At 44.3% G+C, this 17,184-nt stretch overlaps 1 protein-coding gene across 2 annotated transcripts in view; it reads left to right on the plus strand.

Annotated features, from left to right (window-relative positions):
* HSF2BP (heat shock transcription factor 2 binding protein) overlaps positions 1–17,184 on the plus strand; it is a 93,106-nt gene that overhangs the window by 47,936 nt on the left and 27,986 nt on the right. For both annotated transcript variants that reach the window (XM_077755442.1, XM_077755443.1), the window contains exon 8: positions 4,191–4,294. In XM_077755442.1, coding sequence (XP_077611568.1) covers positions 4,191–4,294 — 104 coding nt within the window. The remainder of the gene's footprint in view (positions 1–4,190; positions 4,295–17,184) is intronic.

The following is a 17,184-nucleotide window of genomic DNA, read 5'->3' on the forward strand; positions in this document are numbered from 1 at the left end:
ATTTAAGAAACAAATGAGCAAAGCAGAGAAAAAGAGAAGCAAAGGAAGAAACAGCCTCTTAATTAGAGAGAACACACTGCTGGTTACCAGTATCTATGTTGGGAGTCCTCTACCCACTGGCTTCTGTGCAGCATGTGGTCTGAAGTGTCTGCTTGTATTGCTCTGCCATTTGCTTCTCTCTCAACGTTTGCAGTCTTTTGTAAGCATTTTATTGCTCATTGTTCCTTAGCATTACTTGATGGTGCTAATTTGGCTACTTTTGATTTTAATCCAGATGACCAGTTGTGGTTTTTGTTTCCAGAGGTTATGCCTTTTTGTTTTTTATTGTTGGGTTGTTTTGAAGTCCTGGGTGTGGCTGTTCTTTGTTATCTCCAGTTGTCATTTCTTTTAAGAGGAGTGAGATAGTTCAGGAGTGTCACCTTTACTTCTGATGACTCAGCCTCATCTGTCCCTCAGTCAGGAGGGCTTCCTGACTTCTTACCAGGCCCATCTGTTCAGCCCCAGGCCTGGGAAAGCTGGGTGGAGAGAAGGTCCTTTTTTTTGAAAGAGAGTTTCTTGTGGTGCTTTTGTGCCATTTCAGGGTTGCCAGTATCTTTATTGTAGCCTTGATTTCAGTCCTTACTCTGTCAATGTCAGATGTGCCTACGGTTCCCAAGACCACGGAGACTGCCGGGTGCCCTGGAAGCCTGTCTGTCTGTTTGTAGCCAGTCTTCTGCTTGGCTTTGTGGAAGGAAGCAGAATTTGCCTACCTTTTTATGTCACTGGAGGGAAGTCGGACTCCTGGTACTACAGTAGTTTGGGAAATGACATTTACTTTTAATGCCTCAGTGCCAGAAGAGTCGACTCTGCATTTTGTCTTGACCTTGCAGTCGGAAATCTGATACATTATTTGCAAAATATTTGTGATTAGAGTAGAAATCTTGGAACAGAAAGTTTTCTGGGTTTGTTGTTTGCTAAGTCCTGTGTGACCTTGGAGAAGTCTCTGGTCTTCTGTGGGATGCAGCCTGGCAATGACATGAGGTCACTGCAATTACCTTTGTTCCATTTTAGCTGCTTCTGGATGGCTGATTTTGACCAAAGATGAATTTTAAAGGTATTTATCAATATTATGAATTGTTTTTGCCACCTTAAAGTTACATGGTAGTCAGTGGGGCATTTCAACTGGCTGTATTTCCTGGAACTTGCCCCGTATTCCAGCTATCACTCAGGTGTTCATTTTGCCTTTTAAGATTTAAAGATTAGCTAGCTTTAAAAAAAAAAGATCAGCTAGCTTATTTTCATTCTCTAAGGCAGGGGCCACAAACTTACCTGTAAAGGGTGGGACAGAAAGGACTTGTGGCTTTGTGCGCCATACCATCTGTGTGGCAGTGACTCAGCCCCGCTGTCGTAGCCTGGGAGCGGCAAGGACAGTGCATTTAATTTTAGGGAATTCCGACAACCTGTGTCGGTGATCTGAAAAAAGAACTCTCTTCTTAGAATCCTGGATTAGAGGCCTCAGAAAGCTCTAGGTAAAGTGCTCAATTTTCCTCATGAATACAGCATGAACCACTCTTAGTAACTCATTAAATAGATTCCTAGTGAATAGGCTTTGGATATGTGTAAAATTTTGTGGGAAACCTTGAAAGGATTTGCAAGTTTGGCTCATCTTGTGGCCGGTGAGAAGGCAGAGGGCTGTAATCTGAGAACGGAGCATCACGGCCCTGGAGGGTGCCAGCCCAGTGTTGTCTTCCTGAACGTGGTGGCGTTACTCTGACTTGGAAGATGCCCGTGGAAGTACGGGGCGAGCACGGCCTGTCTCTGCACGCTGTGCCCTGCTCGGGCTCCCAGCCACTGGCGTTGGCTCACTGTCCACACTGAAACCGTGTGCTTCCGGGGTCTCAGGTCCTGCAGCAGGCTGCGTGGCTGCAAACACGCATGAGTTGCAGAGCTTAGAAACCAACTCTTTTAACAGGAAACTAGTAAACATTTTCTGTGGCATGCATGTGTGCGTGTACCACAGTTTGTTTAATCAGTGCCTTGTTAATGGACTGAATCTCTGTTGATTTTCTTCTGCTTCCGGCTCCAGCGAGTCTTGGCCTGACACCGTTACTGATCCCGTCCGTCTTTAAAATGTTGACGTATTGCTTAGTATGGCAGTTTTGCAGTGGTTCTGATTTTTTTAAAAGTTTGCAGTACGATACATTACAAAAGCCTTGTTTACTGAACGTTTGGCACCCCTTACGTTTGCACCCCAAGCAAGTGCCGTACTCTCTGCACCCTGGTGGGCCCTGCCGGGTAAATATTCCGTCGTATGCTGGCATCGCAGGCCGTCTTTGTGGACTCTGGACGCTGTTCTCTCTTCCTGAAGAGAAGGAGTGTGTGTCCTGGCAGGTGGCCAGCTTTCCCGGCTCTTCAGCTCTGGCTCCTGCGTGACCAGCAAACTCTGTGCGCCGTCCATGGCTTTCCAGCCCCTGCTGCTCGCGGGACCTCTTCGGGGCTGCCTTGTGGGGACGCAGTCCGTGCTGCTGGCCGTGGCTGGGCCGTTTGGCCCCATGCGGTAGTGCTCCCCAGGCTGTGTCCCCGCCTGCCTGCGCTCGCTCCTCCCCGCCTGTGCTCTGCTCGCTGCAGCCCCCCTAACTCCCTCTGTGTCTCTGTGTGGGGCCTCTCTCTATCAGCCTGAGCTGCCCCATGTCCCCTGAATGGCACCATTTGATTGTCACCATTTCATTTTTTGTGAGTTCTAGGTTCTCCTTTGAATGGGCTGGCCATTTATAATACTCAGTAGCTCCTCTTTCTTGTTTCTTAAATTTATTGCTATATTTTTCTTAATATTTATTTTTATTTTTGAGAGAGAATGTGTGCAAGTGGGGGAGGGGCAGAGAGAGAGGTGACAGAGGATCTGAGTGAGGCAGGCTTCGTGCAGACCGCAGAGAGCCCGACACAGGGCTCAGACTCACAAACTGTGAGATCACGGCCTGAGCCGAAGTTGGACACTTAACCAACTGAGCCGCCAAGGCGCCCCTCTTTTTGTATTTTCTATACCTACTAAACATACCCATTTTCTGTTCTGCGATTGACACTTCTAGTATGTGACAGTTCTTTTTTTAAAATTCTGGCGCTCTCTGCTCTTATTTGTGAGGTCGTGTTTTTCATGGCTTTTGTGATTTTTGTTATGAACTCACATTTGTTAGTACTGTATTTGTGGGAATTCTTTGAAGACCAGGTTGAGGATTCTATCCTAGCTCTCCTTTGTATTAAAATTATTGGCTTGTGGATTTTCAGGCCATCCACAAAGCGTGAGTGAACCCATGCCCAGCCGGACAGCTCAGTCTCCCCTGGTTTTCTGCGGGGCTCTGGGATCTGAGGCCCTGTCATCTGAGGCCCTTCCTTTCGTCCCGTTGCACAGAGCCACTCCGCTGCACCACGGCTGTGTGTTTCTGGAGTCTACCCTCACGCCTCCCTGAATTTGCACTCTCACCGAGTTCCTGGTCAGGGGTAGTTTCCCTGCACTGTTGCAAGCTCATCCATTCTTTCAGGGGTTTGCAGATTCTTTGTGTAGCCTTTTTATTTTTATTTTTTAAATTGCTTTGCAATGTGAGGTTTTGGGATCTCTATTCTGCAGTATTGTTAGAAATCTGCCTGGTGGTTTTCCAGTTTTCATTAGACTCTAACTTAACAGTTGTGGTCAGTTCTTAAGAGAGCTTCTAAGATCCTGATTAACTCTGGATGCTGTCTTTTCTGTTGTTAGGACTGGGGTTATGGCATTCTTCATCTCTTGTGCTGTGGATTAAACACGTTGTATGGCCTGAGTGTGCTACCCCGACATTGTGGATAATTTTCAGCGAATGAAAGATAGGTTTAAGCAGCTGGACAGAACTGTTAGAACACAGCACACGTGAATTGCAGGTTGCCTGTGTGTAAGCGCAGGACTGGTAGTAAAAGAGAGGACTATGTAAATCTGGTCTTGAGGCTTCCTGTGGGACCCTCTCTGCAGTCGTGTCCCGCAATTATGTGCACTTTCCAAAGGTGGTCTTAGGTGCCCCTGTTGCCGGAGCGTCCCAGTTTCCCGTAGCGTCCTGGGGACCCACACCCCGTTACAGTGCCTGTCGCCTAGCTCGTAGAGCGGGACCCCTGCAGTGCTCACCAGGAGGCGTGTTGGGGGCGAGACTCCACGTGGGGCAGCACCTCAACCTGTCTTCTCTATGTTTCAGGTTACTGCTGATGGCGCTGTACAACGTGAGCATCAACCTGAGAGGCCTCAAGTACATCAGCGAGAGCCCGGGCTTCATCCCGCTGCTCTGGTGGCTCCTGAGTGGTGAGGACAGGGGGTCCCCCTCGCAGCTTCTCCTCCAGCCTGGGCGCCTGCTCCTCTGGCTGGAGGAGGGTGTAAGGGTGGGATGGAGGGTCTGAGGAAATTAGCATTTCTTTAAAGACAGCTTTCAAATTAGAGAGAGCTCAGTGGGGTGCTGGGTGATTCCTGCTTCTGCTTCTGGAGCATGGCTCTCGGGTTGTGATTCTGTGCCACAAAGAGAAAGTATCTTATAAAACAGCTGGCAGAGGGCATTCACCCATCCCTTTCTCTGCGGGCAGTGCAGTGACGAGTGTGTTGTCTGGGGCTCCGAATGTCAGGGAAAGAATCGGGGGGGAAAGGAAATCCGAGAGCTTGCAGCCCTGAAGTTACATTTGTATTATGTGTATGTGGGGTTGTGGTTTTCTTTGAAATAAAATCTCCGTCCACTCTCTTTGTGTAGTTAACCTACACTGTTGTATTAGTCTCCGCTGTATAATATAGCCATTCAACAATTCTGCGTGTTACTTCGCGCTCGTCATGATAAATGTACTCTTGATCCCTTTCACCTGTTCCTCCCACGCCCCCACCCACCTTCCCTCTGGTGACCACCAGTTTGTTCTCTATAGTTAAGAGTCTGTTTCTTGGTTTGTCTCTCTCTGTCCCCTTTGTTTGCTTGTTTTGTTTCTTAAATTCCACTTAATTGTGAGAGAATCATATGATACTTGTCTTTCTGTGACTGGCTCATTTCACTTATCATTATACTCTCTAGATCCATTCGTGTCATTGCAGATAGCAAGATTTGATTCGTTTTATGGCTGAGTAATATTCCATTATATGTATACATCTTCTTTATCCATTCAATAGATGAAGCAGCTTGGACGGCTTCTATAATTTGGCTATTATAGATTATGCTGCAGTATACATAGGGATGCATATATCCTTTCAAATTAGCGATTTCATATTCTTTGGGTAAATAACCAGTAGTGTGATTACTGGATCATAGGGTAGATCTATTTTTAACTTTTTGAGGAACCTCCATACTGTTTTCCAGAGTGGCTGCACCAGTTCGCATTCCCAGCAATAGTATATGAGGGTTCCCCTTTCTCTGCATCCACACCAATCCTGTTATTTCTTGTGTTGTTGATTTTAGCCATTCTGACAGGTATGAGGTGGTATCTCGTGGTTTTGACTTGCATTTCCCTGATGATGAGTGATGTTCAGCATCTTTTCATGTACCTGTTAACCATCTGGATGTCCTCTTTAGAGAAATGCCTGTTCCTGTCTCCTGCCTATTTTTTAATTGGATTGTTTGTTTTTTGGGTGTTGAGTTTTGTAAGTTCTTTACATATTTTCGATTCTTGCCCTTTACCAGACATGTCATTTGTGAATGTCTTCTCCTGTTCTGTAGGTTACCTTTTTATTTTGTTGGTTTTGCTTGCTGTGCAAGAGCTTTTTATTTTGATGAAGCCCCAAGAGTTTATTTTTGCTTTTGTTTTTCTTGCCTCAGGAGACACATATAGAAAAATGTTGTGGCCAGTGGTCTGACCTCCAAGTTAACCTAAAATTTTGTCCCAATCTGTTCATCATAGCTTTTATTTTATTTATTTTAATGTTTATTTATTTTGAGAGAGAGCGCACATGCACGTGTGCACCAGTGGGAGTGAAACAGACAGAGAGGGAGAGAGAGGGTCCCAAGCAGGCTTCAACACTGAGGCCTGATGTGGAGCCCAGTCTCATGAAGTGTGAGATCATGACCTGAGCTGAAATAGAGTCGGATGCTTAACTGACTGAGCCACCCAGGTGTCACCATCATAACTTTTAACGCTGTGTGTTTAGTAGGTACATATTTCACTCAAGTATGCAAAAATGGACTTTCCTTATTTTTTCATTACTTAGGTCAGTCTCTGCTTGAGCTTCAGTTCCACTTGCTGGTGAATGCTTATTTTTGTAGTAGCGTTTTGGAGGTATAATTGACATGCAATAAACTGCACACATTTAAGGCAAACAATTGATAAGTTTTGATATAAATATACACCTGTAAAATAAACCAGTACCACAGTATAGATAGTGAACATGACCATCACCCCCAAGAGGTACCTTGTACTACTTGGTGGTCCCTCCCTCCTATCCCCCCGCTCCTCTCTTCCCAGATACACATGCACCCCCTTTTTGCACTATAGTTTTCATCTTCCACCGGTTTGTATTCTTGGAATCCTACATCTTGTATTCTGCTTTGCCTAGCTTCTCATTCAACATAATTATTTTGAGATCCATCCATATTGTTATTGTGGACTGATAGTTGATTGCTTTTTATTGCTAAATAGTATTCTGTGATGTGGGTATGCTACAGTTGATAGACATTTGGGTTGTCTACAGATTTTGGCTATTACAAATAAAACTACTATGAACATTCTAATATGTCTTTGTATGGATATATGTTTTCGTTTCTTTTGGGTAAATACCTAGGAGTAGAATGTCTGGGTGTATGGTAGGTGTATACTACCATTTTGCTCATCCCCCAGCAGCGTGTCATCTGCATGTCCTTGTCAGTGGTCGGGTGGTCTCTCTGTTTAACTTTAGACCCCCCAGCAGGGGTGTAGTGGCACCTTACTATGGTCTTAATTTGCATTTTTGTTATGACTAATGATGTTGGACACATTTCCTGTCCATCTATCTTCTCTGATAAGGTATTTTTTCATATCTTTTGCCCATTAAAAAAAAAATGCGTTGTTTTAATTGAGTATCGAGAGTTCTTTGTTTATTCTGGATGCAAATCCTTTGTCAGATACGTGGTTTGCAAATGTTTTCTCCTAGTCTGTGGCTTGTCTTTTCATTTTCTTTTTCTTTTTAATTTTTAATGTTTTATTTATTTCTGAGAGAGAGAGACAGCATGAGCAAGGGAGGGTCAGAGAGAGAGGGAAACACAGAATCTGAAACAGGCTCCAGGCTCTGAGCTAGCTGTCAGCACAGAGCCCAACACGGGGCTCGAACCCACTAACCGTGAGATCATGACCTGAGCCGAAGTTGGATTTAACCGACTGAGCCACCCAGGTGCCCCTGTTTTTCATTTTCTTAAAAGCATTTTCAAAGGATGGAAGTTCTTAATTTTGATGAAGTTTAACTTGTTCTTTTTCTGTTATGAATTGGGCTTTTGGTGTAGAATTCTTTGTCTAATTCAAGGTCACATAAATTTTAAATTTGTTTACCTTTTTTGTTCTCTAATGTTTTATTTACTTTTGAGAGAGCGTAAGCAGGGGATGGATAGAGAGAGGGGGACAAAGAACCTGAAGCAGGCTCTGCGCTGACAGCAGCAAACCCATTTGTGGGGCTTGAACTCGCAAGCCGTGAGGTCATGACCTGAGCTTAATTAAGTTGGACGCTCAACCGACTGTGCTGCCCAAGTGTCCCTAAATTTGTTTTCTTTTAATAGTTCTAAAGTTTTGAGTTTTACATTTATGTCTGTGATGCATTTTGGAATAATATTTGTATGTGGGAAGCGGTGAGAATCCCAGTTCTTGTTTTATGTAAGGCTGCTTGGTTGGCATAATGCCATTTGTTATGAAGGCTGCTTTCTACACCAGATTGCCTCTAATCTTTGTTGAAGATCACATGACAGTATATGTGAGGCTGTGGTTTTGGACTTGCTATTCTGTTCTATGGATCCATTTTTGTCTTTATGCCAATATCATACTCTATAATAAATCTTAACATCAGGCACTGTAAATCCTCCAACACTGTTCTGGTTTTTCAAAGTTTTTCCCACTATTTCTACATTCTTTTCATTTTCAGATAATTCAAGAAATCAGCATGTCACTTTCTACCCAAAAAAATCCTGTTGGAATTTTTATTGGGATTATGTTAACTGACATTTCATTTGCGGAGAATTGGCATTTTAGCAGTATTGTGCCTTCCAATCCATGAACATAGTATATATATCCATTTATGTAGTTATTGTTGGGAAACAGAGGTCTTTCATGTTTCTTTATATCTTAAGAACAGAGGAACTGACCTCCTTTGTTCCTGGCTGTCTTTGCAAGGATGCTTGTATAGTGAACACCCTTAGTAGGTAGAGATACTCTCTCTGTTCAGAGCAGAGGGTGGGTTTGTTTACAAGCATGCAGTAAGGGTAATGCTTCCCTCTAGGGCAGAGGTCAGGTAGGTTTACTACCCATTACGAAAGATCTGGGGTTCCTTCTGTGTAATGAACCCATGGCCTGTTCATGGTGCTGTGGAACTGGGTCTCACTGACCTGGCCCACATGAGGATGTGGCCGTTGGCTAGTGAGTAATGCACTCCTTTGTCTTGGACTCAGGGTCTTGTGTCTCTCCTGCTAACACCCGTGAAACCACAGTCTGCTGACCCGTTAGGTGGCAAGTAGGATAAAACACTAGACTTCCTTAGTCTTCAGGGCTGTGTTTTACATTGCATGGTAACTCCTAGCCCCTGGGGTTGGATGCTTGACCAGACAGCTTTTTTCTCTGGAGAGTGTGAACTAAAGGACCATAGACCCAAGGGTGTATCCTGGACCTGACCTGTCAGGTACCTGTCCAGTCCAGTTGTCATGGGCACATGATGCCCACAGTGCCAGCTGGAGGGGGAGGGGTGGTGACAGGGGAACAATAATTAGAGTACCTAATGCTTTTTGAGTGCCAGTCACTGTTTTAAGTGCTTTACACATATTCCCAGATTTCGTTTTCTAAATGCCATTTATAAGGCAAATATTGTAATTTCTCTTTTATAGATGAGGCATCTAAAGGCCCATAAAGGTGAAGTGACTTGTTCAAGGTCATATAGCCGCTGAGTGGAAACCCTGTCAGGTGGCCTCCAGACCCTATCTCGTGGCCACCGGGTTGGACTGCTGTTTTGCAGAAGCACCTCAGACGTGGAAGCCCAGTTCTGGGTGCTTCCGACCCTTACCTGCCTGTCCTGGACACAGGTGTCTTGAAATCAGATGCCTCTCTCTTTTTAAGCTAGCACCTCCTGTCTGCTGTTTACTTCTTCAAAGGAGGGCCTTTGTGGAATGTTCTCCAGAGTCCTGTTTAGCAGTGATGTTCCAGAAATTGTCTGCAGCTGAGTGAGAACCATTGGGTCTGAATTTAATTTATACAGCTCTCTAGGCACGAGCAGCCTGAGTGTCCCTGAGACTCACTGGAGATGGTGCTCTTTGACCTGGATAGACTGTTCTGCTTAAACGGTCGATCATGTCCAGGAGGAGACCATGGTGAAGCTGTCTTAATACCACTTTTCCCCATGGTGGCATCAGGCCTTCTTGTCCATGCAGACCATCGTTCTTTTGACACAGCACAACCCAAACCCTAGTAAATCTTTTATAAGATCATTTTGCCTGATACCTTTAGAGCTGTTATCACAGTCAAACAAAGACAAGGTCTCATAAACCCAGGACGTTTGACCCCCGAATTATTTATGGAATTACTTCAGCTTAAAAATTGAAATTTGTTGGAGTGCCTGGGTGGCTCAGTTGGTTGAGTGTCCAACTTCGGCTCAGGTCATAGTCTCGCAGTTTGTGGGTTTAAGCCCTGTGTCAGGCTCTGTACTGACGCTCAGAGCCTGGAACCTGCTTCTGATTCTGTGTCTCCCTCCCTCTCTGCCCCTCCCCTCCTGCTAGTGCTCTGTCTCTCTCTCTCTCAAAAATAAATAAACATTAAAAAAAATCTTAAATTGAAATTTGTTATAGAATCTGGTGTATATTATAATAAGGTGAATATATATTTTATTATAGAACAGGAAGATAGGAAGAAAAATAGTTCCCTGAAAAGTAATCCATGCTTCCTTGGTAGTATGATTGTGGTAGTGTGGTTGTCAGAATTCTTGACTCCTGTAACTGCTTAGAGCTAGAACAGAACCTGAAAACCGGCTTATGCTATCCCTTTGTTTTTCAGGTAGATCTGCTCTGTGAAAATATACTAGACAAATAAAAGTCTGTTCTAGTTGTTAGAAGATTTAGGAAAATAGATTTCATTACTTCTCTTAATAATTGTGTCCTACTGTTTTCAGCTCTCCAGTTGGGAGATTTGGTGTATTTTGAAGATGTCAGCTTTGGATGTATTTGACTCAGATTAGAATTGCAGCTTTTCTACTTAGGAATTTACCTAACCTCTTAGAATTCTACTTTTCTATTCTGCAAGATGAAAATTTCTACCTCAAGGGTGTTAACGCTTATTAAAATGCAGTACTGCCTAGACCAACACCTAACATACTCGGTGTTAAATATGTTATGCCTCATCTAAGTCTTTCATGCTGCAGTGGAAGCTCATTTTCTTCTATTTCCTTTGACCTAACGGTAGCAAGTCACTAGCAAGTATCTGGACTTTTCAGTCCAGAGTATAGGACCAGGTGTTAATCATCCCTGACTAAATAACCGTTTCCGTTAATGTCTGTTGGATTGCATTTTCCTCCCCCTTGTTCAGCTGTGTGGCTGGCATGTCCCCAGGCTTTCTCTGCATTCTTGACATTCCTCTCAGCCACACAGCCACACAGAGAGCTCGTGAATAGCTGACGAGGACAGGGTGTATTGGGATGATGACCGCGTGTTCTGTAACTGTTAGCGCAACTAGTATTTTGGTCACACTTGGAACTTTTTAGTGCTGTTTCCTGGCCATGTGTACGAAGTTGAATAGGAAGGCATTTGCTCCTGTCTTACATTTATTTAGTTTGTGTCAGGCATGTGGGATGCTGACAGTCCCACCGAGTTTGTATCTTTGGCCCAGACCTTTGTCCTGAACTCCATACTCTTAGGTCCAACTGTCTACTGGGCATCTCCCCCGTGGATACCTAATAGACGTTCAGACGTCTCCACGCGGACATCCTCTCGCAGGCATCCGGACGTCTCCATGCGGACGTCTAGTGAATACTGAAACTCTGTGTGTTCAGGCTAAATTCCTAATCTTTCCCCACACTGACCTCTGGCCACGGCCTTCCCAGTCTCAGTTAATGACAGCTCTATTTCGATTTCTCAGGCCTTTAAAAACCTTATAGTGAATTGTCTCCCTTTCCTTTCACACCCACATNAGAGCTCGTGAATAGCTGACGAGGACAGGGTATATTGGGATGATGACCGCGTGTTCTGTAACTGTTAGCGCAACTAGTATTTTGGTCACACTTGGAACTTTTTAGTGCTGTTTCCTGGCCATGTGTACGAAGTTGAATAGGAAGGCATTTGCTCCTGTCTTACATTTATTTAGTTTGTGTCAGGCATGTGGGATGCTGACAGTCCCACCGAGTTTGTATCTTTGGCCCAGACCTTTGTCCTGAACTCCATACTCTTAGGTCCAACTGTCTACTGGGCATCTCCCCCGTGGATACCTAATAGACGTTCAGACGTCTCCACGCGGACATCCTCTCGCAGGCATCCGGACGTCTCCATGCGGACGTCTAGTGAATACTGAAACTCTGTGTGTTCAGGCTAAATTCCTAATCTTTCCCCACACTGACCTCTGGCCACGGCCTTCCCAGTCTCAGTTAATGACAGCTCTATTTCGATTTCTCAGGCCTTTAAAAACCTTATAGTGAATTGTCTCCCTTTCCTTTCACACCCACATCCAATCTGTGAGGAAATCTTGAAGGTTTGAAATATGTCCAGAATCTGACCGCCGTCTACCACCCCCACCTGGTTTTGAGCCTCCATCATCTTTCATTTAAAGAACTCCAGCCACCTCCTCAGATCTCTCTTCTGTCCACCCTTGCAGGGCATAAGTGGGGGGGCAGCGATACGATGGAATAGATCCCAGACCAACTCTCCTTACTGAAAACAGAACACTGACTGTGATGTAAAACAAAACAAAAACAAAACAAAACAAAAAAAACACCTTTTTTAAGGGTTCCTCTAGAGCTTGGGTTAGAAAAAAAGTAAATGTACCCAAAACACAAAAGCCAAGTGAAGGTGGGACACCAGAGAAGTCATAGCCCTGAGCTAGCTCCTGCTTTGAGGGTGTTTGTCAAAATGCCCTTCAGTGTCCATGGCCTCACAGGGTGCGAGGATGGGAAACAAAGCCCAGGTCCCATCCCAGATGAGTAGCCCGGGAGGGACTCCCACAGGAGTTTACCAACACTGTGGGGCAAACAGGACACCCCTCAAGCCCTCAGGGACGGCAGGGACATCGCTCTTAGGGGAGGTTGTGGAGAGGGCATGACTGCTGTTTGAGGCCTGGTGGGACCCAGGCCCCTCACCCCCCACCTCCTTCTCGGAATGTGCCTGCTGCTCGTCTTCCTTGCTCCCGGCAGCTGCCCCACGGACCGAGCCTGGAGACCATCACGGAGCGTTGAACCTGTCTGGACAGTACACGTGACGGAGCTACCAAGGCCTCTGTGTGAACTGTTTCTTTTTTTTTTTTTAAGATAGAAGTGTTTTTATCTATTTATTGTTTTTTAATTTAAAAATTTTATTTAAATTCCAATTATTTAACATTCGGTGTAATATTAGTTTCAGGTGTTCAGTATAGTGATTCAACACCTCCATACAACACATGGTGCTCACCACGACAAGTGCCCTCCTGGATCCCCGTCGCCTGTCCCACCCATCCTCCCCTCGCCTCCCCGCTGGTGGCCATCAGTGTGTTCTGTATAGTCAGGCGTCTGTTTCTTCGTTCGTCTCCCTCTGTTTTTTTCCCTTTGTTTTGTTTCTTAAATCCCGTACATGAGTAAAATCATATGGTGTCTGTCTTTCTCTGACCGACTTATTTCATTCAGCATTATACCCTCTGGCTCCATCCATGTCATTGCAAATTGCAAGATTTCCTTCTTTTTTATGGCTGAGTAATATTTTAGTGTGTGTGTGTACGTCTGCATATATGTATACACCCACATACCCACATACCACATTTTCTTTATCCATTCATCAGTTGAGGGACACTTGGGTTTTTTCTATATTTAGCTGTTGTAGCTAATGCTGCTATAAAAGTTAGGGTGCGTGTGTCTGTTTGAATTAGTGTTCTTGTATCCTTTGGGTAAATACCTAGTAGTGTGGTTGTGAGATCATAGGATAATTCTGTTTTTAACTCTTTTATTCTGTGGTGAGTGCGGGGACCCGCAAGTCTTGTGGATGGCCGAGACGAGCCTTGTGCCTAAGTTCCTTTCCTTATTAAACCCGCCAGCTATGATGCTGGAATGGCAGCATTTTTCTTCCGTCTTTTCTTGCCCTCAGTCTATAGGGGCTGATCTCAGATTACACCAGGAAGCTCCCAAGAAGTTGTGAATTAAAAATTGTTTGTTTGACCTTTGGCACTGAGCAAAGTGGAGGAAAATCTCTTCTGAGAATTTACCACCATAGGTTGGTTTTCAAGCATCTTGAAGCCTTAATTCAAACCTCCTGGGTGGTCCTCATTTAGAGAACAGTGAAGATCTTTTCTGGAGAATTCTTTGACGTCAACCAAGTCCTTAAAGAATTCTTACAGATAAGGTTTTAAGAACCTGAGCTCACACATTAAAAATCACAAGAAGCATGGGAAAAACATCATTAATAAATAACACATAACATAGACTTGCAGAAGATTCAGATAATATGAATTATTGGAGCAGTATAAAGTATGTTTAATGTGTTTCAAGAAATAAAAGAGGGGATTAATGTATGAGTAAAGAGTGAGACAGTATAGAAGTGACCAGGCAGATCTGAAAAAGGACCAAATAGTATTTCTGGAGATGAACAGTATAATGACTGCAATTATAAATTTATTAGACAGTTTCACAGCAGATTATACATAGTTGAGGAGATAATTAAATTGATACAGACAGATCTGAAGAAATTACTGAGAGTGAAGCACAGAGAAAGGGGAAAGTGGGACCGATAAGGGACGTGGAGGAGAGACTGTGAACTTCACATGTGACTAACCAGGTCCTGGGAAGGAACGAGAGGCAGTGGAACAGAACAGTGTTGGGGCACCTGGGTGGCTTAGTCGGTTAAGCGTCCGACTTTTGCTTGGGTCATGATCTCGCGGTTCATGGGTTCGAGCCCCGCGTCAGGCTCTGTGCTGACTGCTGGCTCAGAGCCTGGAGCCTGTTTCAGTCTGTGACTCCCTCTCTCTCTGACCCTCCCCTGCTCACGCTGTCTCTCTCTCTCTCTCTCTCTCCTAGAAATAAATAAAACATTAAAAAAATTTAAAAAAAAAAGAACAGTGTTTGAAGGAGCTTGCTACACTTGTTACTTCATTTGAGAAGTCTGCCTACTTGTAAGCAGGGCGAGTGAAATCTTCATGATGGAAACCACAGAGTATTAGAGAGGGTCTGAGAGGCAGAACGACAGCGAAGGGGTGTGGCTTCAGAGGAGTGGCTCTTAGGGTGCTGGTACACTCCGGACAGCACGGGACACTGTCCCATCTGATGCCGAGAGAACAGCTGTCAGCCTGGATTGGCAGGTCTCTTCCTCCTGCAAATCCTTCAGAGCAGAGGTGAGGTGGAGATGTTTCAGACAAACGAGAACTGACACTGCGTCTCCACAGACCTTCCCGGGGTATACTTCAGGAGGGGTGGCATCTCACACGGAACGAGGGCCAGAGAGAGTAGCAAATGTGTGGGTAAGTCTAAGTAGGCGCAGACTGTATAGAACAAAGCCAACAAAAACCAAGTGACAGAATTAGAAACAGCAAGAGCAGAACAGCGGCACGCGTCCTGGGTGGACAATAGGCTGAGAGCAGTAGTGATGGCTCAGTTCAGACCGTGGTAATTAATACGCAGGTTAAAATTTCTAGGTAATAAAAACAGAACATACACCTGTAAATAATAGGAATAGAAGATAAAATGGAAGGTGAGAAGTAATTCAGAAGCTGGCAAGAGAAAAAACAAAAAGAGAAAAGATATGATAGAAGAAATCAAACTATGTGTGCAAATGGACTAAATGACCCACTTAAAAAGACTGGATTTAAAATAATCGTAATCAGCAAACTGTATGTTTATATAGTTCCATCTATAACTCGATAGTACATTATGGTTGAGAGTAAAAGGAAAACATACGAGGCAGATTCTTATCAATTCATCCAAAGGCTATAACAATTGTGAACTTGTATATGCAATTCCTAATACAGTCTCAAAACAAAAACCTGTGGAGTTTGGGTTATAAAGAAAACATGTCTCAACAAATTTCAGATGATCAGAATCATGTGGAATATCGTCTTTGACCACAGTTCAGTGAAGCTGGAAATAAGTGACAAAAAAATTAGTAAAATTCCACATGTAGAGATTAAGTAACCCATGAAGAGAAGGAATCCTAATACAAGTCAGATATTTTGAACTGAATCATAAAAATGTTACATACTAAAAATGGTGAAATGCATCTAAATATTTGGTAGAAATTTTATTAGTTTAAGGAGGAAAGCAGAAAATTAATGAACTAAACATCTACCATAAAGATTTAAAAAAATTGAAACAGCCTAGATAAAGTACAAGGAGGAGAGTCTAGAAAAGAGTAGAAGTTAATGGCCTTTGCTAGGCAGGCTCCACAGCGGATTTGAGCCGGCAGTGGGAAGAGTCAGCAAAGTGAGAGCTGGATAAACAAAGATTATCTGGTCTGAAGAACAGAAACAAAAACGGGTGAAGAATATGATGAAGCTCAGAGGCCTGTGGGATGTTATCAGACACGCCAATATGTGCAGTCCCCGAAGGAGACTCAAGGGAAAGGAAGAGAAAAAAAATTATTTGAAGAAATAATGTCTGAAAACTTCCTAACTTTGATGAAAACCAGCCTACACATCCAAGAAGTGCAGAGCGCTCCGAGTAGGATACACACAGATCTACATCTAGACAAATCACAGTCCGATTGTTAAAACTTGAGACAAACTTGCTCTTGGAGTGAGCAAGAGAAGAACATGTATGAGAGAAGCACAGCAAGATTAACAGCTCTCCGCTTGTCAGAAACTGGTCATGGAGCAGAGGGATCCGGTTTTCAAAGTTCTGAAAGGACAGGGGCGCCTGGGTGGCTCAATCAGTTGAGCGTCCGACTTTGGCTCAGGTCATGATCTCACAGTTTGTGGGTTCGAGCCCCGCGTCGGGCTCTGTGCTGACAGCTAGCTCAGAGCCTGGAGCCTCTCTTCAGATTCTGTCTGTCTGTCTCTCTCTCTCTCTGACCCTCCCCTGCTCATGCTGTCTCTATCTCTCTCTCAAAAATAAATAAAACATTAAAAAATTAAAAAAAGTTCTGAAAGGAGAGGCTGTCTACCAAGAATTCTGTGTCCAGCTAAACTAGTCCTCAGAAGTGGAGGCAAAATACATTCCTGGGTAAACAACGTCTGAGAGATTTTATTGCTGGCAGACCTTCTTTACCAGACAGGAAGTTCTTCAAGGTGGGAGAACACGACACCAGAACTCCAGTCCTTGCCGTGTGCCGAGTGTGACACCTGGGGAGGGCTGGTGTTTCGGAGCGACTCTCTGTGGAAACTGTTGCTTGAAAGACTCCTAGCAGGAATGAAAGTTCTTATCCCTCTTCTGGGTATTTACCCAAAAGAATTAACAACAGGATCTTGAAGAGATGTTTGGATGGCCACATTCACTGCAGCAAGATACGGAAGCAACCAGGAAATGTGGAGCATAGACGCAGTGGGATGTTTTCAGCCACAGAGAAGGACATTCTCACACCTGCTACAACATGGTTGAATCTTGAGGACGTGATGCGCAGTGAAGCAAGCCAGTCCCAGAAAACCAAATTCTGCCTGATTCCACTCCTGTGAGGGGTATAGAGCAGGCACGCTCAGAAACCAGAAGAAGGACAGCGGTTGCCGGGGGCAGGGGAAGGAGAAGGGTTAATGTGGACAGAGTGTCCATTTTACAAGATGAAAAGAGTCCTGGAGACAGAGGGAGGTGCCGGCCACGAGGCGCGGTGAATGGACTTAGCAGCACTGGACTGTACGCTTGAGGATGGTTAACATGGTAAATTGTATGTTGTGTATTTTTTACCACAATTAAAAATAAAT

Source organism: Crocuta crocuta, unplaced genomic scaffold (genome assembly GCF_008692635.1).
Source record: "Crocuta crocuta isolate KB4526 unplaced genomic scaffold, BGI_CrCroc_1.0 scaffold675, whole genome shotgun sequence".
NCBI classification, from domain to species: Eukaryota; Metazoa; Chordata; class Mammalia; order Carnivora; family Hyaenidae; genus Crocuta; species Crocuta crocuta.